Here is a 21,478-nt window from a genome sequence, read left to right as displayed (position 1 = left end):
CCAGCCTCTTGGAGCCCAACATTATATGATTGTTGGAAGAGTGAAAGCATTACTAAGTTTCCTGGGTTGCCAGCAAGGTGCCTTTCTGCAGCCAATTGGCATTTTAGTTTTGTAACATTTTGGCTGTTGAAGCCATTATGTCGGTAGATACTGACTGCTTTGCTCTTTTAGGGAGATAAAGAGTGCTGTTGGGGAAAAAGTCCCTTTCCCTCCCTCCCTCCACCCCTTCCCAAAAATGACAGATTTTTTTTTTTCCTAAGAAGGAACACCTTCATTTGAAAACTGCCATTGTCTTTGAAATTTGCTTCTTTAAAGAAGAACGGTATTTTAAGAGAAAACGTGTGTGCTGGCGATAGTTTTCTGGGTTAAATTCTTATTTTCACTTTGAAAATTTCTTTTCAGCTGGAAAAATGTTTTAAATTATAGCCATTAAAAAAATTGCTCCTAGCAAGCAAAAATACTGTGGAAAACCTGTAATTTAGACAAGTACCTACATTTTATTTGCTCTGTGCTGCTGAAATTTAGAATCTCTTCCCATTTACAGTTTACTTTTCACAGAACATTATTAACTTTTTGGCTTCATACATGATCTTCTGTCAGATGCTTTTGATTTGTAATTTAGCAAAGTATAATAAACAGTGCAAAAGTCATGAATTTTCCTCTGCATCCTGAGCTCTGTGGTAGGGAAAATGTGATAAAATGTGTACCTTAAGTCTTGTTTGATGATCTCTCAAAGCAAGTTTGCCTTCTGGAAATAATTTCTGGGGTTGAAGAGCATGGTATTAACAGATTTAATGTGGCTATTCAGTGGATTGGTGGAGTACTATGTGAGGTTTAACAAAATGAGAGAGACAAATTGAACATCAACAAAACCTACATCTGTGAAGAATTATAAATTTAATTAGAAAAAAGGGCAAACTTAAAAGACCTCATTAACTAATCAGAATTTGATGTTACTGATTTAAGATTCTTAAATGGATGAATTTTAAGTAGCTTTGCTATCATTGTCCTTTTTTTCTCACCATGTACTACATAGTGCCCAATCTGCAGTCTGTATTAAGGAGAAAGATGTGAATGTTACTGACAAAAATCAAATTATACAGAGTAATGTTTTTGAAGCATTAGGAAGAACTTGTATGCCATTCAGCCTATAAGACATTTTTAGTTTAAGCAGAGCATTGAGTATGAAGGGGGTGTGACAGCTCCTTTTTTTTTTTTTTTTTGTGACCCATTTCTATCCAGTTAAGGCCAAGCACTTGGGTTTTTTCCCCCACTTTTTATTTGATATGTGAGTTATGTTGCCAAACTTCAATTACCCAGAAACCTGTTGACAAAATGGGAATATATGAGAGAAAGCACAAGCACACACCACCCAGAAATGTTTTTATTCTATGAATTAACTGGTCGTCATAAGTGTGGTTCCTTCCTACGTTGTAATTTTGTACTGCACATAAAAAACTGAAAGCATGTGAAGTGTAGCATTTTGTAAACTGTAACTAATTTCAGTCACATCTGTGTCTAATTGTTGTCTGCATTCGCATTCTTGAGAGTAGATTTATTTTTCCTGGACCACTCTGTGGATTCAGCTGACCAGCCTAAGTGAGGATTAGTTGTTTTAAAGTTATTTTGATTAAAGAGTCATTTTTAAATTTGGTAATGTGCAACACATGGTTTAAATAATCCTTGAGACACAAAGGAATATATCTAAAGTATGTCTAATGAAAATTGTGGATATGAACTTTCACAAATCATGGAGTGTTGGAGGACATTTAAGGTATATATTTAATTCACTGTGAATGAGCTGGTTATTTTTTTTGCCCTGTCCCACAAATTCATTAATGAGATCTTTCTTGCTATGCACATACATGGACATATATATATGTATATGATGTATATATTTTCAAATGTATGGAAGTTGCTATTTTTGTAAATATTTGGTACTTAAAATAGTGAGGATTACATTTTTTAAAATTTGAATCAAGTATTAATAATTGTGTAGTGCATGTTGGAAAATATCGGTTTGTTAAAGCATCCATTTTAAAAAGGAAGTTTTTTCTATTATAAAAGATGGGTTTTAAAAGATCCTGTGCAAGAGGGAGTGAAGATAGCTCTGTAGGCAAACTTAGTTCTCACCTATAATTTTTTCCAGGTGTTTAGAAGTAACAGCAGAAGTATATCCTAAGGCACTCTGCTGCAGTTTCTGGGGTAAAGAACTAAGGGGGGAAAAAAATTCCTTAAACCAAAATGCAGAGTTTTGACTCTATCTGCAAGTCTAGTTTGATTTGGCATGCAGCGATGTATTGAAAAGCGTGTTATGCAGTACTTTAAGTGCCCAGTTATAAAAAGATTGATGTTCTTCAGCATGCATTATTGCATGCTTCTTGACATCATTCGTAATGTTCTTCCTTGCCTGACTGCCCCTAGCAGTTGTTTACTCTTGCTAGTAGTAATTCTGTCTGTGATTAAAAATAACAAAAAACCCACCCTACAGACACATAAGTAGGATTTGCTCGGATGATTTTTATGGCACTTAAAATGCCTCATCTCCCTTGTCTTTGCTCTGTGATCATTTAAGAGATGTCAGTTCAGGTTGAATGGAAATGCACAAGAAAGATCCTCACTGCAGGCATTGGGAGGATATATACCTTGCCCAGAGAAGCTTTTGTGTGCTTTTAAGCTAACAGTGTCTAGGAGCGTATTTCCACCTGAATTTTATCACCTGCTGACAATTGTTACTGCCTAAAGTTTGTTAGTAAACCAACAGAATTTTTCTGATGGAATATGAAAACTATTACTCACCTGAGTTATAAAAGGAATGATTTGATTACACTAAAAAATTATTGGTGGGCTTTCCAGTGGAAAATGGTTCCTTTTCTTCATGAGCGACCTCAGAGGTAAATTCTACAGCTTCCTCCCATTTATTTAGCCAGAAGTATCCTTTTAAGTGATTTTACCAGAAATCTCAAATTAGCAACTCCAATTTTTAGGAGTAAGACTATGCAATAACGTGTGGAGTTTTTATTTTAGTTTGACCTGGCTGGAGATGGGCTTCTTTTAGAGGTGATTCTGTCAGGCTGTGTGCTATGTAGTGAAGGTCTTTACCATAGGTAGGCTTGCCCGTTGTTATTCTCTACCCCTCCTCCCCCAAAAATACCATCAGCCTCTCCAGCTCGCCTTTGGGGTGAGCTTGACTGGTGGGTTCCCCGTGGCACAGAGGAAGGATGGCGAGGAGCAAAGGAAGAAGAAAACCAGTGTGATGAGGGCAAGAATCTGTCAGGACGGAAGGAGGGATGAGAGGAGCGGAGGATGCTGCGGGGCTCGGGGCAGGAGCAGCTCGCTGCCCTTGGCGGGGTTACCTTTGCGGGGCGCGGGCCGAGCCGAGCCGAGCCGAGCCGAGCCGAGCCGGGGGAGGAGGGCTGAGCCCCTGTGCAGCTGTCACGGGCCCCTGATGAATCACTATCCCGTCACTTGGCTGCCGTCCCCTGGCGCGGGGAGGAGGGAGAGCGACCTGCCGGGGAAACAACAGTTGAGCCTTCAATTTAAAGACAATATGCCTTTCAGGGGCACCGCACCCTCCTCCTCTCCCTTTGGATTTAAAGGAGAGAATTGTCATCCATAGTGATATCCTTTCTTTAAATTAAGGCCTCGTAGTAAAGTGGAGTAATAGAAGCTTCTGTTTGTTTCCCTGGTTTACAGGTGCAGAAGTCCCAAACCAGTTCAGATGCTGTTTCCTCAAGCTGCAGGTAAGGATTTGATTGAAAATTGCTAATTTTTTTACAAGCCTTCTATTGTTGGTTATTTTTTTAAACTTCAAGTGATAAGTAAAGTATTTATTCTTGTTTCTCACATTAAGCAAATGAGTAAGTGTTGGAGCGTAGGTTTTACGTGTGTGCAACCAAGTCTGTAAACCACGAGCACGTAACTTTTCCACTAAATTGTATGAGTTTATATTTGATGCAGGCATTTTGAACTCATAGCAGTATCATCTTCTTTTTGTGTAGATTGTTTTAGGTAAAGAAATAATAAATGAAGAATCTGTGTTTAGAATCTGTGATAAAACTTCAGTTAAAATACAAAAGCTTCGTACCTGAAATGACACTTAGAATATTTATACCATTACTGCAGGAGTAATTTTATATATAATTTTAATAGTCTTTAAAAGAGCCTAAGCATTACTTTTAAACTGAATAATTACTAGCTCAAATGCCTTGGAGGCACAGTAACCTATGAAGTTTCTACTGGGAGCAATTACTTTGAATGAGTACATCAAATAACAATATCAAAAGTTTTAGGTATAAAGGCACAGAAGGGTAGGGAACTTCAGTGATAAGCCCCACCACCAACCAAGGGATATGTCATGGTGGTGATGACTGCTGTCCTGTTAATCTAGGGCCATTGAAAGCACTAATATGAAATATTTAGCTGCTTTAATGCTGTTTAAACGTTTAATTTTTGCTTTAGCTGGGAATTGCTCTTTCCTCATTTTGAGTGAGCGACAGCTGCTGAGGTACAGCAGAGTGCTCAGGCACACCAGCGCCTGCATGGACTCACTGCATGTCGGGCAGATCCCTTCCCAGTTGGGCACGCTTTATGTAATCCACAAAGCAAACAAGTGAGCAGACATAATAATGTTTTAATGCTGCATTTGTTTCAAAGGAAACAGAGGAACAATTAAGTAGTTTGCCAGAGTAAACACATACATCAGGAATATCTCATTCCCTGTCAGTAGATGATAGGTTTCCACAATTGCTTCAAGTGTTTTATTTGTTTTGGAGTCCCATTATATTGCCACTGAGTGGTAAATCTTGAAAAAGCAGTGTTAATTTGTTTTCAAGAGAATATATATCTTCATATGCTGGTGATTCCGTCTTTGTATGTATTTTAAAAATATGAGAATGCATCAATTTTTAAAGTGCAGTGCTTGGAATCTAGGTTTTATTTAGTTACAAGCTGCAAAAATAATTAAAGTATCTTTCCACTCATGTTTGGGGCTACAACATGAGTTAACCACTGGAAAAGATAAGTTGGAAAAAGTAGTTAATTTTTTACTAAGCGTTTCTGGGATGTTGATAAATAGCAGGCTGCATCTCATAAAGGCAGTTCCTCTGTAATTCATGTTGATTTATGTCACTAAAACAAGTTGCATCTTGTTTTCAGGTCTATGGAAATGCAGGATCTAGCCAGCCCACACAGACGACTAAGTGGTAATAGTGAATCCCCCAGTGGTCCAAAACTTGATAACTCCCATATAAATAATAATTCCATGACACCCAATGGCACAGAAGGTGAGCCAGACTTTTTTTTTCCCCCATATTTCATAATTTGGGTTTTTTTCTCCTTTTTATCTTTGGTGTTCTCACAGTCAGCACGCTATATAATGTTTTACTATTTTAAATGTTCTGGGTTTATTCATATGTTACATAAAGGCAATGTTCAATGTTTATTAGTAGTTACTATTATCAAGTTTCAGCAATAGCTTTCATTACAGGTTTATGTTTCTTTCATGGGGTTTGAGTGGACAGAGCAGGTAGTATGTGCAGAGCTTAAATGAAAAAAAAGTCAAAAAGTCAAAAAAGTGAAAAGGTAGTTTAATGATGAGAGAAAAGAAGTAGGTGTTTACAATTGCCATAGCACAAAATGTAATTTTTCAGTCTTTCTTGCTATTCTGGTATTTCTTTATGTCTCACTTTTTGTAAGCTCCTAAGGCTATGAGAATTTTGTCAAGTAGGCTAATAAAACTGAGTGTTGAAAGTTCCTCAGGCTAGCTTGCTGCTCTGATGGAGTGACCAAAATTCAAACAGGTGTAGTAATTCAATGGGGTAAACTGATACCTATTTCTCAAGAAGCAGTCAGGCAGTTGATAAGTTATGTTTGTTCTCAGTAGAATACTAACAGCAGAACAACCTAACAGCTTTGCCAGTAATATAATACATCTATAATACATGTAATAATACATATAATGAAACACAGAAGGGTTTATGCAACGAGCAGCAAAAAATGCTCTTTCCTGAAGCATTTCTATGGCAATAGTGGAAAGATCATATGGGACATTTAACTGGCTGTGTGAACAGAGACTTAATGCATTACTGGAAGACAGAGTCATACAGATTCAGTATTGCTCTTCAGTATAACTGTATAGGTAAACTGCTACAACTGTTGTAGCAAAGATACGGTTTTTTTTCCCCTAAGAACTGGGTTGTAGTAGTGCTGTCAAACTCTTTAGGATTATGGACATGCATTTTTCCAGGAAAGGCACATGTCAATCAAGCAGATGTAGTTCCCCCCCTCAATTCCCCACATATCTTTGTTATTCATTGTAATTGGAGTCCTTGGTAGTGGGGACAGTTTATGGGTTATCAGATTAACAGGGACTTGTGCTAGACTTGTGTGTAATTTACTTTTTGCTATTGCTGTAAAAGTATTGCTTCAATCAAATATTAAGCCATAAAAAAAAACAAAACCCTTTTTAAAGGATAAATAAAGTATTTACTGTGCTCATGAAGTTTAGGCAGGAAAATATTTTATGTCCATAAATTAATCTTCTTCCTTTAAAATATACAAGTATGTTATTATATTTTTATATCATATTACCAGGTATATACCACTTTTGGTACAGGATAAAATTGCCCTTTCAAATTAAAATTCCTTTAGCTCACAGAAGCCTTTGTTGTAAACTTCATGAGCTTTTATACCTTTTATATAACTTGAAGGTTCTTTTGTAGCAAAAAAAAAAAACTAGGGGGTGTTTCTTGAAACACTGAAAGATGTTCATCATCTGATGACTTTTTGTTCAACATGTAGTGCCATGTGCATCCACTCTGAGAAATGCTTAATATTACTTTGTCAGGAAATTAGGTATATGTTGTATCTGTTAATACACTGACTTCAGGTAGAAAATGATTTTGGAAATAGTATCTCAACTTCTAGGTAGGTATCAGAGTTTATTGAAGGAAGTCAATTAAACCATGGTAACTTATTTGTCTGACACTACAACTTTCCAGTGTAAAAGAACTTGGAGTGAATTCTACCCAAAAAGCTCTAACTTGCAATAGATGTTTGCCTCCTGAGATGAAGCCAAACAGTTTTCTTTTGTTTGCCCTTTTCCCTCAGGTGACATGACCCTCCTCAGCACTGCAGACTGGCTGCTCAGCCCTAGCACACAGAGCCCTGCAGGTTTGGGTGCTGCAGGCGTGGGCACTCAGCATGCGATTTTGGATGTTGTTCCAAAAGTGTCCTGAGAGACAGCTTGTGCTTGGCCGTTCTGCTCTGAGCTCTCTAATTTGAAAATTCCTGTCTCTGATTGCTCTTAAGTGACAAAGAAGGAAAAGTTTTTCAAAGAAACTAGAATAATTTGTTTCTGAATGAGATGTGTGCCAAGAGACAAAATTTGTAAGTGAAGCAGATCCCTAAGAATCTGAAGGTGGAATTTTTACTGCTTATCTGTTTTATCTTGAGAAAATGTTTTTTTAGGCTCCTTGAGCTGCTTAAAAGACTTAAGAAGGAGTGGAGTGAATGAAGCAAAAGTTTCATATTTTTTTTTTTATGAAGGTTGAAGTAAAATTATTTTTTCTGGAATTCTTGAAGCAGAATCCTGCTGAGCCAGAAGTGGCTGATTGTAAGGATGTGGTTATAAGGGCTCACTGAATAACTCTTTCTAGATGCTACAGTGTGGTTTGCTTGATTGTTGCACATGGAGTGGAGATGTGGGTTGCTGAATCTTCACATGTCAAATATAATATGTGAAATCAGCTTCTACCATGCACAGATTCTCACTAATGTGAAAGAGCCCTCGTTCCCTAGCATAAGAGATCTTCATGTGACTGAGAAGAAGGGCCTCTAGGTATTTGCATGTTATAAATATCTTGTAAAGATATGTTAAATTTGATTTAACTATGGGTGTGATTTTGACAGGGTTCCATACCCTAAAGCACAGGATATGTTCACTAGATGAGGGGAGGGGAAGAAGAAAGAAGAAGGGAAAAAAAAAACCTGTCCCAAAGTGAAATGGCTGCATTTCAAACAAATGTTCATTAATTCCTCTAAGGCACATTTTCAGACTTGTCTTCTATTGATGTTTTTTTGGAAGAGGATGTGGTTGGAAGATAGCTCACTTTGTTAGCTAATATTTTTAGCTTGCCACTTAGCTGTAAGTTTTCAAAGCACTGAATGAGGATTTAGTTGTGTGATTAAGTCTGAATTTAATCTCTACATGCAGCTTATATATAACTCTTTGTGTGCTTAAGTTCACTTTGAGAGAGCAAAATTCTTCTCTTGGCTAGGCAGCATGGTCTTCAGTGACAGGGAAGAAACAAGGAAATTATAGATCTTGACCAGACAGAAGTTTCCCAGGATCAAATGCAGAGGACTAAAATGTCTGGCTAAAGGCACTCAGAAAAATCAGGCCTAGTATGCCAAGGTGATGCTGACTATATAAATACTACAGTATTTGAGGTTTTCCTGTTCTCTTTAAGTTTCCACAACATACCCTCTATTGTAGAAAAGAGCAGGTACTGGACACCATCAAAATTATGGCCTTGTATAACTTGCCTAAGAAAATCTCTTAAAACAAATTACTAGAGTAGGGATCAAAATCTTCATAGTTTTGCTTTATCTCTAATCTTCCTTTGCCAGTGAATTGCCATGGTGGGTTGATACTGAAGGAGTTAAAGGAACAATAACAACAGAAGCCCATAAAATTGCCATTCATTAAGTTTTATCAGACAGCTGGTGGCTATTCCAACACAGTGCCCACTTTGGTGGATACCCTTTAGAGGGGAAAGGCCGTGAGTAATCAGTAAACTTGAAAGGAGTAGGAAATCTGTTTTCCATGGCAGACAACTGCATCCAGTTTCTGCCTACGGTGATCTTTACTTTTATCTTAAGAATGTAAATCAAATCTGATGAATGGCATAGAGTGAGAAACAGAAGCCTGTAGCCCATCATGATGATGTTTTATACAACTGAAATGGAATAGATGAGGTCTGAGAGAAGGAGCTGTTATTTTCTGAGCAACTTCTCTTCACTCATTTAAGCACTACAGACCTGCTACTGCCCTTTTATTTGAGCATTCAAGAAGGAAGGAGGGAAGGCATTGTCATATCAAGTGGGAAGGGAAAATGGATAACAAATTGAAGATCAGATTTTCAAAGATACATAGGAAGGGAGGCTTCAAAGGGAGTTGGACATCAAAAATCCTTTGGAAAAAAATGATTCTCACTCTTTAAGTATCTGCTGCAACATGAGAATGAGATCTGACACAAAGGCAGTCAAAGCTCTCCACTACGAGACTATCTGATTTGTGGCCATTAAAAAGGTTGTTTTAAGTCTGGTGAACATAAATCCATCTTCAGAGTTTCAAAAGACAGCACTGTGTGGTATGTTTGCTGTCAAGTTGCAGTATTACAGAATGGAGAAAAAATTGTTTTCAGTATTTCCTAAAGTAATGGGGGAGTAAGATGTTAAAATCTATAGAGAGGGTAGAGCTGATTGTTGTTATGGCATGCGATGTAGATTTCTCTAAGTAAATTATATTTCTGTAAATTATATTTCTTGAGATTCTAGCAATACCTTGTAGCACTCAAAATAGTCTTTCAGTATTACAATTAAGCAATTCACATTGGCAGTGAATTATTTTTAATTTACTCTTTTTACTTAAAATTTTTGGCTTTTTGTGTGCTTTGGGATGCAAAGTTATGGTAGGTGATGGTAATCAGACAAAATAATGCTTCTTTTGGTGATTCTGGTTGGATTCCAGTACCTTTTAATTACTCATTTCTGGAGGTCCTGCTAATTATCTATGCTGAAATTTCTATACTTGTGTTTGCACTAAGGAGCTTGATGGTATGAAACTTGTAATTGATACCTCCGTATTTAGACATCCTGAAATAATAGCATACTAAAGGTAGATGTATTATTTGCCTTTTAGTAGGGTATTAGCATCAAGAGCTCTGGATGCTGAATTCTTTACTCATCCCAGAAGAGTGCGAGAGGACCATTGTTTGGCCAGAGGCAAAAACTGCAGGGGTCCTGGGCTCCCAAATGCAAGCTGGGGGTCTGTAGAGGCTAGTAAGAGCCTTCCGCCTGATGTCACTTCTGGAGGATAAAAATCAGATACAGCTGATTTATGTGAAGGCAAGGGGCTGACTTGATCTATCTTTTCTTCCCTGCTCTTCACCTTTTTTTCCTTGCCGTATTACACTGGCTTCCTTCCAGACTCTGTCTTATCTTTTATTCTTCTGCTTCACCAAGAGTCTTTCTGTCCTGAGCACATGTAGCATAATGCTCTACTGTTCCTCTTTCATAGGCACTTGGCCAGTGAAATGACTTGTCCACTTCTCTGCTGACTCTGTTGAGCAACTCCTGTTGCAAGGTCTTGGGGAGGAGACTGGCTAATAAATATTTATTTACTTACTGTCTTTTCTATATGTATGTGCATCCATTTTTGAAAGAGTCCCTATTTCAGTTTCTTCCATAAGTTTTTCCTGAAAGAAAGGACTTCATTTAAGTGATAAGTTAATAGCAATACTGGTCCCACAGGCATTTGAGGTAAACAAAATACTCCAAATGACAAATTACTTTTTTTAAAAAAGGAAAATCTTAGAAGCATTATTATTTTAATATAATTTATTTTTTGAAAGCTTCTCAAATAGATGCTCACAACACATGCTGTTTCAGACAGTGGATGAAGTGTGGTAGTGTGAGAGCATCCTCTGAGTGTGCCCAAGGGCCCCAGAGTGGTTGTGCACAGGCTGTGGGGTTTCAAGGGCCTGTGAGAATGTCCACTTCTTTTCTCAAAACCAGCCACAACACATCATCCTAGGAGCGGTGTCTTTCCAGTGGGAGCAGCCTGTTATGCTTGTGTGTGTACAGTTGTGTGATTCCATACAAAAATGTCACATGAAGTGTCATTTGTCATATGCTGGCCAGTAATACATGAGATGAGAAGGAAATTCAGCTCCAGCTGTCACTGTGCACCTGCAGAAGGAACAGAAGTAGAACATCTTAGTCAAAGATCACACAATAATAGGGTAGTATTTGAAGAGCCTTAGCAACTTCAGACTTGTGGCTTGATGATGTAGCATTTGCATTTGCACTTTATAATCTTCTGATGGATTTTGATTGTCCCAAGTAGATAAAAAAGCATGAAACTTGGTTACGCTTCGGGGTTAGCCATGTCATTTCACCCCTGGACAGTGAGTGAAGTACCTGTGTCACCAGATTTGGTGAAACGAGCTAGGGAATTTGCTGCTGCTGGTGCTGGCTGGAGGGGAAAAGAAGCTAGAACTATCTCTCTTTGTCCAGGGGAATTTGGCTTTAAGTCTGTCAGTCCTGGAGTTCAGACACTGGACCATATTATTTCCCATTTATGAAAAGTCCCACCTGCTTTGTCATTGTGCTTCTATCTTCATGAGATAGTCTTGTGTCAGAGCAGGCTTGACTTCTCCATGCTGCTCTCTTGTTCACATGAAAACCTCCATGTTCCCAGAAGGTAGTGAAGACAACCTTCTTTGCCCTTAATGACTGGGCCTGGGATGTTTTGTGGTCATTTTGTCTGGCTTTGGTTAAAGAATATGAATACTGTTTGGGAGCACTGCAAAATGTTAACCATGTGCATTGTCAGATTCCCAGCTGAAAAAAACAAAATTTAAAAAAATAGGAAAGAGAATAGTCCATGACACTTTTAAAAGTATTGGTTTTGGATATATGCTGCCTCCATTTGCAGGGGAGAGATAAAAACATTTTGTATAATTGGACATGTGAGTGTGAAGGGATAAGAACCTTAGTTTGACTCAGATACTCTCATCTCCCAGCTGCAGTGAATTTTAACCCCTGACTGTACTTTCAGATAAAAATCCAAGCAGAATCTTGCTTAGCAGCTACAAACACTGTCCAGCTTTGTCTCTATCCAGATGTTTTTGAATTTTCTTTCTGATTTTGTTTCTGATTTTGCACTGTAGTAGTGACACCATTTCTTTGTAAATTTAAGGTTTTTACTGCTAGATGAGGAGGTATGAGGATGTTAAAGCTCTTTCACCTTAAATGCATAAGAGAAAGATGAGAGTCTTGGGGGTGTATGTAGTAAAACCACAGCCCAAATATTGGGGAAGTTTTGAAGCCTCTCACATCAGAGGAAGGGAAAGCAGGGAACAGTCTGGGCTTGAACTAGAATGTGCTGCTTTGAGCAGGGACTTTTTTGAAAACCATACAAAAATTTAGGCTGGAAATTACCTTCTGGTAGTTTCCAGACAATAAGATTCAGGAAGAGTTCTCTTCTTTGAGAAGCAGTAACAAGCAAGTTTATCAGGCTCCATGGTCAGAAGCTGATGATTTGATAATCTGTGATAGACAGAGACAATAATATCCTGGATAGGAATTAGTATAATTGAGTAACCTGTAACCTTTTTATAATTGCAAGATTCTTCACCACAAACAAAGGGCTGTTTGAATAAAGTAATGGAAAATATAATCAGCTTAGAGGTTCCAGGTAGAATTCTTGTCTTGTTGTTAGTAAAAATTATCTTTATGCTTCTAGGTGAACTTTGGGCTTGTACAGTGAGTACAGAAACAAGATGATGTCAAGCAAAAAAGTGTGTGAATAGCAATTGATTATATATACATAAAGTACTTAATCAAGATTTACATGGTGTTTAGTTACTACTATTATTTGAAGATGCCAGCCAAAATAGGGCAAGAGGTTGTGTTTTTATATATGTCTATAAACTAACTACCACACTTTGTTGAGTCTCTTGTAGCCCATGAAAGAGCTGTCAGCCAAGAGTAATTTAATTTTGCCCAGTTTTTTGTAAAATACAAAGAATATAACCTCATAGTGTTAATTCAATCTTAAAACTGTAAAATTAAAACCTATTTAATGTCAGGCATGTTTGCAATATTTTTGTTCTGATTTAATGTATATGGTATAGCTGTTAACAAAAATTAGTTCAGTAGAGCAAGACTTATATGTATTTAATGTAATAAAAGCAATTTTTAAAAGATATTTTAAAACCTTACTTTTTGCATGCTTGAAGGTGCAAATCTTTATGAGGTATTCCTACAACTTCTGTGCTAGGAGTAGCCAAATATTAGGTCTCAAAATCCATATATAAAATAGCCAGCATCTCATTCTCATAACAGTCTTTACTGATATATATACCAGGAACTGCATGACAAGCTGTGAACTCAGAAAGCTGTTACTTGGCCAATGAACCACATGAACTTGTGGGTTCTGGTCTGGAGTTCTCTCTCTCAACAGAGTTCAGAAACTGCCATGTCAGTCATTTTTTGACCACCTTTTGCTATACAGCTGACAAAACAGGGCACATTGCACTTGCAGTCCCCGAGTTCTTTTAGAAGAAAAATCTTAACAATCTATATAACATTAGATGAGTGGTTGTGGCATCTCTGAATTTTTTTTTTCCTTTTTTCTTCAAGCTGGCATTTGTGCTATTATCTGCTACTCGTATTTTTTCTACTGTTCCATGTAGTTTCTTACACAGTTTCTTTTTAAGTATTTTTAGAATCTCACAAATTACTAGAAGCAAAAAGTAAGGGGGAAAAAAACTCTTTGTTGACATAATTTCTTAAGATCCTCCATATATAAAGCAAATCAAAATCACTGGTTGTAAATAAACACTGACTTTTTGCAGCAGGTTAAGAAGACATTAGTCTGCTTCTTGGACTTCTTATTGATAATCTCATACATGAGTGATTTGGATGGCACTAAAACTTAGTAGTACATTGCTAAATCAGGGTCTGTCTCTAGAATTCAAGTCTGATGATTCTGCATCTCTGTAAAGGTCAGTTTTGATAAAGGAACAGCAGGAAGGGGAACTTTTCTTGTGTCACTTTTCACAGTTTTTACCACAAGTGAGCATGGTGTTGGCTGGTCCTGGCAAGCTTGCCACATGTGTTGTCTAGATGTGGCAATATTCCCACTCATGTCCCAGTGTCATCTTGTGAAAGCTTAGGACATGTTGCAGAAATGTTAATTGCCATGGAAATTGTGAAGAGCTGAACTCCAGAGCACCCGTAAGCAGCATGTGGCAGGGCCAGATCTGTGCCCAGCCAAAGCCTGGCTTCCTTGGACAGCTCCATATGTCTCTCAACATAGACAGGGATGACTCATGTGCTGCTGGGATAGACTGTGAGCCTTGTATTCTTAGGCAATCCCTTTGCAGTTCTCTTTCCCTGTGATTCTGGGGTGAAGGATGCTCCATGGCAGTTGAGTTTTGTCTTGGACAAAAGACCTTCATTTGCAGTAAGAGTACTTGTAAATATTTCCAGCAGGTAAACCCATGGCTATTCTTCTCAATTTGTTTATTTGTATAGGAAGATTTCATCCTCTTAAAAGTGCTTAGGCTGTTAGAAGGAATTATGCAGCAATTTTCAGGGATTTTAAAGTGCTTGGAGCACGGAGAGTTTTTCAGTACCTGTTCATCTTTATTAAATTCCCAGCTATCTTTGCTGCAAAGGTTCATTAAGGTTGTGGTTGTTTCTAAAGACAGCATTCTAGGGCATATTTTTTATCACCCAAGTAATGGGTATCCAGATCCAGGGATCCAGGATAGTGGGAACATCCTTTCTTATATCCTGGGATTTTTATATATTCAGGAGACAAAACAGCTGAGAGAGAAGACAAAGTTTTTATGAAAAATTGGTGAGCACCTTAGTCAGCAACTAGAATTCCTTCCCATGAAGATGGCAGTGCATTGTATTTAATATTTTTTCTGTATCTTTAAAATAATGTGTGTAATAAACAGCATTCAGTTTTAAACTATGTTGTACAGAAGTATTGTTCATTACTCATAGAAACAGAAATCAGATTTTGATTATGTTTGTTGAAAAACAGTATCTTGAACAAGGATCCAAATAGGTGCTCAAGGGTTCATCCAACCTGTCCTTGAACATATCAAGTGATGGGGCAGCCACAGCTCCTCTGGGCAACCTGTTCCTGTGCCTCACTGCCCTCAGAGTAAAGAATTTCTTTCTAGTATCTAGTGTAAACCTACTATCTTTCCCTTTGAATCCATTCTCCCTTTTCCTGACACTACATGTTCTTGTAAAAGGTCCTTCTCCATTCTTCTTGTGGACTCCCTTCATGTATTGGAAAACCACAATTTGATCACCCCAAAACCTTTTCTAGGCTCAACAGTCCCAAATGTCCTAGCCTTTCCTTGCAGGGGAAGTGCTCCACCCTTCCAGTCATCTTGGTGTCCTTCCTCTGGACTTGTTCCAACAGGTCCATGTCCTTCCTGTGCTGGATGCAGCTCTCCCAGTAGTGTCTCAGAGAGCAGAGCAGGGGCAGAATCCCCTCCCTTGCCCTGCTGGCCACGCTGCTTTTGATGCAGCCAGGATGCAGTTGGGCTTTCTGGGCTGGAAATGGACATTTCCAGCTCTCACCTAACTTCCCATCCTCCAGAAATCCCAAGTCCTTTTCAGAAGGGCTGCTTTTTATTTAGAACAACTGACACTATACTTCTCTATACTGTGTAAAGCAGTTCAGTGTAGTCCTCAGACTACTAATTTGGAGTGATCCTAAAAATGAAGAATATGGAATGTTGTTTCTGCAATGGAGAAGAGTTTGGAGAAAGCACATATTGAAAATTTCCACCCTTTACTCCAGGTTAGGTGAATCTGTCTTATCTTCCTCTGTTTTCCCCCACCACAGATGCCAGTTATAGAGGAAAGCATCTTTCATTTTTATTCCCAAAGTACAATTGCATTATGGGAATTAGGCTCAGAAGACTTGCAGATTCTGGGAAAACTTGGAGTAGTCTATGAGAGAAGTGTGAGTCTGACTTTGAAATGTAGCTGTGATAAACTTTTAAGAAAAGGCAGAAGATAATGTAGATCCTATAATTTTTCACATCTAGGTTGACAAACTGTAGAACATGTTCTAAAAGTGTTTCTTAGATACACACTCTGCAATAAATATCTCATTGTATCTCTGTTTTAGACTTTCAGTATTTAGTCGTTAAATGGATGATGAATAACTTACATTCTGTGTTTTTAAGAAATACCTTTGTAATAGAGTTATGGTTCAAATCATGAGCGCACTTTTGGAGTGAACCTCGTGGCCACCTTTTCTTACCACAGTAATTCCCCTTAGGGAGTCTCTTGGACTTCACTTGTTTCAAAAAAGCTGCTTTGCAGAAGTGCAGATAATGTTCTCAAGCTGTATAACCGCTCTCAAAAATGCCCAGCCTCTGGACACTGGGCCCTCTGCCCCAACCATTTCACGTCATGAAACTTTCCTAAATGGACTGCATTGCTTGTTAATGCAGACACAGCAGAGTTTTGTGTGCAGCTAAGCATTGACCTCCCAAGTTAGTAGCCAGAAATCCTGCATGAGAGTCAAAAGAAAATACTGAACGATTACTAAAAACTGGAGAGATTTCTTACAAATCCCATGGAGGAGGCTTGGTGAAGGAAGTCAAACATGCAGAAATAAGAATGTGAACTGGCAATGAAAGGAAAGGTCTTCTGTGAAAAGAGGGACGTCCCTCTGCCTCACCCTTTTCGAACTTGGTACCAAAGGTTTCTGCTGGGGATGGTTGTAATTCCTGAACACACATGTATATTCAAACTGTGTAGGGAGTAGCTATTGGTGCCTATTTTGCATCCATGCCAAGTCAGCCCCATCCCTGCTCTTGGATCAGGATACTGTCCTGATCTTAGGATTACAGACTTTGCACTGGACTGACAGAAAGGGAAATTGTTAATTTACTTGAGGTTTTATTAAAAGTCATTAATTGATTATTGATTATGAATCAGCATGAGCCAGGCAATAATCACTTGGTCTATTTCTTTTTAACTCTCAGACAGCCGTGTTATGTTGTGGGTGCAGAGGGATAAAATGTAAAAGCATTCTTTGAAGTATTTGGTGAGGACTGTGTTCTCTTTTCTTATTCAGGGTTGTTGAGTATAAAGTTGGTTTTCATTTTAAGAGGAGAAATCCACAACAAGAAAAGTATTTTACTACATCATAAATCCTTAATTTTCCTCTGAAAAATTATTTAATTGGAAACAAAATTTGAACAGCCCTCAGCAAAAACCATTTAAAAATTATTTCCTCTTTGTCTTATTCAATTTGCTGTCTTTCAAGCCTGTAAATGCTGTGTGACCTGATCTAAATGTGGATCCTTATTGTTGGGTCTGTAGGATTAAGAGGAATCAGGACAGGTGCAGAGAGTTGCATGGGGACTTCTGGTTTGTTACAGTGGCTTTTATTCCTTGGGGACAGGAATAACCCTCTTGATCATCTTATATTTTTGTGTAAATAAATCATAGCTGGCAGTATTTTGCACTGTTTGTGTAGACAAATACATAAAATGCAAAATATTGATAGCCATGATTTAGAATATTTTGGCAGAGTTTTGCTTTATTGAGTTTGTGTTTGTGGTGAGTGTGTGTGCATGCACCTGCAAGAATATTAGGAGCATATAGAATATCTTCTGTTTATATTTCTGTAGTTAAAACAGAACCAATGAACAGCAGTGAGATCGCTACTACTACTACCACAGACGGGTCTTTAGACAATTTCTCAGGATCAGGTAAGGAATAAACCCAAGTTTTAAACTCAGCATTTTTTTCATTTTTTATTTTCTTATCCCATGTGATCTAAACCTGCTCACCTCACTCAAAAAGCTTTTTGTACTTTCCATCTTTTACCGATTTCTGTACATTTTAGTCTAAGTCAACAGGAGTTTTCCCCAAGTGAGGAACATAACAGTATCAGGCTTATTGATATCAGGCTTATTGTCTTTGGTGGGAGTCTCACTAGGGAGTTTTCTGGCCCAGAGTAGTTTTTTTTTTGTTTTCTGTGAGTAAACATACATGCCTCTGTGATTATTATTCTAATTGAGGAGCAGGTCTTCCTCATTTATTGTAATTTATTATTACCAAATTATTTATTCTTTTGTCAGACTTCTTTTCTTAGAGGAAGGCAAATGCATCTTAGCTCCTGGCATACAAGATACAAACGCTGTGAGAACAATCTAAGATTTTGCTCAGTTTTGCACACCTGTGGACTAACTGTGGTATTTCTAGCACATTGGTTTTATGGTGCAAATCAAATCAGAAAAGGATCTAATATTATATTGTGGGATTACATTTCAGTAGTGGCAAAATTTGACATCTCACAACCAGTCAGACTCCTGGTAGCCAGCCCCTTCCTGGTCTTCTCACAGCCTCCATTTTCTGTAAAGGTTGTTGAGTTTGAAAGCATCAAGCCTGAAAGCCCAAAGAAAGGCTTCTAAGGTATTTTAATTCTCCGAAAGAAGAAAATACAGTATGTACCTAATTGTAGCTACATACATCTTGGTGATCTGAGTAAAGGTTGGAGATTAACACTTGGCATGCCTGCAGCCTCACAGGCCACAGAAAAGAAAAATTATCGGATGTAGAAGGCACAGAAAGAGACTCCCTGCTTCCCTCTTCCCTCCCAGAGTGTAAAGATGATGGATTTTCCCTGTAGCTGGCCAGGAAGGGGGTAGCTGGCGAGGGGTAATTATGTGTGCCTTGTTTATTTCCAAGCACTTAGCAATAAGACCTGTTGTTTCTCGGGCTGTCTGATCTTACAGTAGTCTCATAACCTGCTGCTGACTCTCTCCTGGCAAAGGCTCCCAGGCCCACCTTGGGACCTAGAGGAGAAGTGACACCCAGACAGTAACCAGAGATGGAAGGGCTCCCAAAAATATTGTCCTGAGCAGAGGAGGCCAGCAGAGCTGCCACACTCTGAGCAGCACCCAGAGACGCTGGCAGCAGTGAGCAGTGCAGGGGGAGCTCCGTGTCAGCAGTGCTGCGCGGGGGGCGGCTCGCGGTGCAGCCTCCTCCGCTTACCTATTTCACTGACTGCATCTGCGCCTGGACATCCTTCTGCAATACTGATTTAAAGGGCTGAAAGCATTTCAGACAGCAGATTAGGTGGAAGAAAATAGAATTGTAATAAGGTAATGCATAGTCTGTATTAGGAATTATTTTGTGTTTAAAAAGAGGCGCGTGCTCTGAAGTAGGCCATGTGTTTCCAATCGAGGCACGCATAAAGCTCCTTCATAAAATGTAGGTCTTAAAAATTCTAAAAGTTAATAAAATGTTGCACTTGAGATATCAACAATCCTTTGAAAATATGAAGGGAAATGTTTCCATTAGGAAATAGGTTGTTTGCATTGAAAATGTTGCCTGTGTGCAACCAAAGAATAAACTATGGCTCAGGAATTGTACAAAGGGGCAATTTAGTATTTGAGATTTGCAATCAAGATTTTAATGTTAAGCATTCCTGTATAGTTCGTCATAAAATATTATTTTCTATCTAAGGTATCAATGATATTTGAATTTAATTAAAATCTTGTTAATACTCTGAAATTCTATTAGGAAAAATAATATTTATCTTTGGTGTGTGTATTTACACTTCTGTGTGCTTTCTTTTCTCCTTGGTGCAGCAATTGGAAGCAGCGGTTTCAGCCCAAGACAAACACACCAGTTCTCCCCACCACAGATTTACCCTTCCAAGTATGATATCTTTTTAAAATAATAATAGTAGTAGTAATAATAATAACTGGAATAGGCAGATTTTAACCTCATTTAAAATAATAATTGAGTCCATCTGTTAAGCCATAATTTGAACTGCAGCAGCTTCTAGGGAATTTTTTTTTTTAATGCTAAGAATGTATTTGAAAAATATTTGTAAAGTACGTATTTCACTTGTTCTTTTATTATTGATTTCTTATGGTTTCTTTATTATTATATTATTATTCTTATTTCTTTCTTATTTTGTCTCCTAAAGTTTCCATTGTCTAGCACAGCCTATGATTATGTGTTAATGAAGCAGCAGGATTATAATAAAGCTAAAAATAAGAACGTGCATGTCTGTCTAATGCAGTGTCTGTCCTATTTTCTGTCCCTTGTAATCAATAGCAGACCCTACCCACACATTCTCCCCACCCCATCCTCACAAACGATGGCTGCCTATGGGCAGGCACAGTTCCCAGCGGGAATGCAGCAAGCCACAGCCTATGCCACCTACCCCCAGCCCGGCCAGCCCTATGGAATCCCTTCCTATGGTAAGAAATCCCGGCCGTGCTCTTTTATTCCTCAGGTAAATGTTCTTTAGATCAAGCCTCTGTGACCCTTAGGTTAGTGCTTAGTGGGACAGCGCTAGAGCATTTCTTGTGGAAGACTGTTAGTTTTCTCACCTTGGAATGAGTAATGTTTAATTTATGTATTAAAGAGCTAAAAAGGCACTCAAGAAAATAAAGCCCATTTTGGGGTCAGGAGGAGAGGTTCATGATTAGCTTTCTGTTGGTGACATCAAAAATCCAGCAGAGAAATGGGAAAAGAGATCTCAGGGTTTCCGTTTCCATAACACAGACCCAGCCCCTGCTGACTTGCTCAGGGCTCTGCTCCCCAGCAGTGTGTGAGGTTACATCGGGATGTAAAAGTCTGAATTTCAGCTGGTACAGATTACTAGAACCCGGATGAATCTTTGAGGCTGTGCTGATTTTCAGCAGGCAAAAAAACTGATTCAAAAATGCCTCCATCAAAAAAAAAAATCTCATTTTCCAATGTTTTAAAACTCCCTGGAGGTGAAAATTGAGGTAAATTGCCACTAAAGCTCTGTCTGCCTGATGAAGGAGATAGTACTAAGTAGCAAATATTTCCCAAAAATTTTAATTTAAAAACAAGCTGCCATGGGTGAGACCATTTTCCTGCCAGACTGTCTGCTGGCAGACCACATAGCAATGCTGCAGCAAGGATGCATTATTAGAAAATAGGTCTTATATTCCTCTGGGGGAATATATTAAAAATATACAATCCACATGCTTTGAGCAGTATATTTTGTAAAAATGTGTTCAGATAATATAAGTTTTATACCAAAAGGACAGAACTTGCCATATAAGCTGTTCATTTTAAAAGTATTAAAAGTTTTAAGTGCAAAACTGGTGAATATTGAAGTCTGCAAGTTGAAAATCCACTGAATCTCAAGTATATTCTATGGCAGATTATGGTGAACACCAGGTAAAAGAAATACATTATTGTCTCCCTTACTTTAAAATAGGTTTCTAATGATAAATTGGATGTTTCAGCTTCAGTTCAAATGAACATATTTTAAACTTACACTGTGAGATGAGAAGTCTTGGACACACACAGACACACAGACACAGACACACACACAAGAGCTCCTGTTGCTGATGAGAGTTTGTCTGCTAATTCCATCTGGACCAGGGGGGATGATAACAAACAGCCCTTTTCCCCACCCTGCTTTTGTTGACCTGTTTCTCCTGTGGACACCTCGTGTTCATACTTGGCTGACTGCTAGGTTTGGGCAGCCCAAACTGACTTTTTTGTTTTTTCCTTGGTTCCTCTGGATTAAATCCTGACTTCACTGAAGTCAACTCTAAAATTCCCATTGACTTCAGTCAGGCCTTGATTTCACTACTTGAGTTTAGCTGTCTCACTGTCGTTGGAGCTGTAATTGAGA

General features: G+C 38.3%; 1 protein-coding gene across 8 annotated transcripts in view; it reads left to right on the top strand.

Annotated features, from left to right (window-relative positions):
• EYA1 (EYA transcriptional coactivator and phosphatase 1) overlaps nt 1-21,478 on the top strand; it is a 160,269-nt gene that overhangs the window by 70,354 nt on the left and 68,437 nt on the right. For 4 of the 8 annotated variants that reach the window (XM_074552382.1, XM_074552369.1, XM_074552419.1 and 1 more), the window contains 6 exons: nt 3,697-3,743; nt 5,158-5,285; nt 7,111-7,173; nt 17,472-17,552; nt 19,440-19,509; nt 19,915-20,060. In XM_074552382.1, the coding sequence (XP_074408483.1) occupies nt 3,697-3,743; nt 5,158-5,285; nt 7,111-7,173; nt 17,472-17,552; nt 19,440-19,509; nt 19,915-20,060 (535 nt within the window). The remainder of the gene's footprint in view (nt 1-3,696; nt 3,744-5,157; nt 5,286-7,110; nt 7,174-17,471; nt 17,553-19,439; nt 19,510-19,914; nt 20,061-21,478) is intronic. The other 4 variants (XM_074552396.1, XM_074552388.1, XM_074552377.1 and 1 more) reach the window with 3 other exon arrangements.

This window comes from Zonotrichia albicollis, chromosome 1 (genome assembly GCF_047830755.1).
Source record: "Zonotrichia albicollis isolate bZonAlb1 chromosome 1, bZonAlb1.hap1, whole genome shotgun sequence".
Taxonomy (NCBI): domain Eukaryota; kingdom Metazoa; phylum Chordata; class Aves; order Passeriformes; family Passerellidae; genus Zonotrichia; species Zonotrichia albicollis.
Note: the sequence above shows the minus strand (reverse complement) of the source record. Positions and strands in the feature narration are given on the sequence as shown.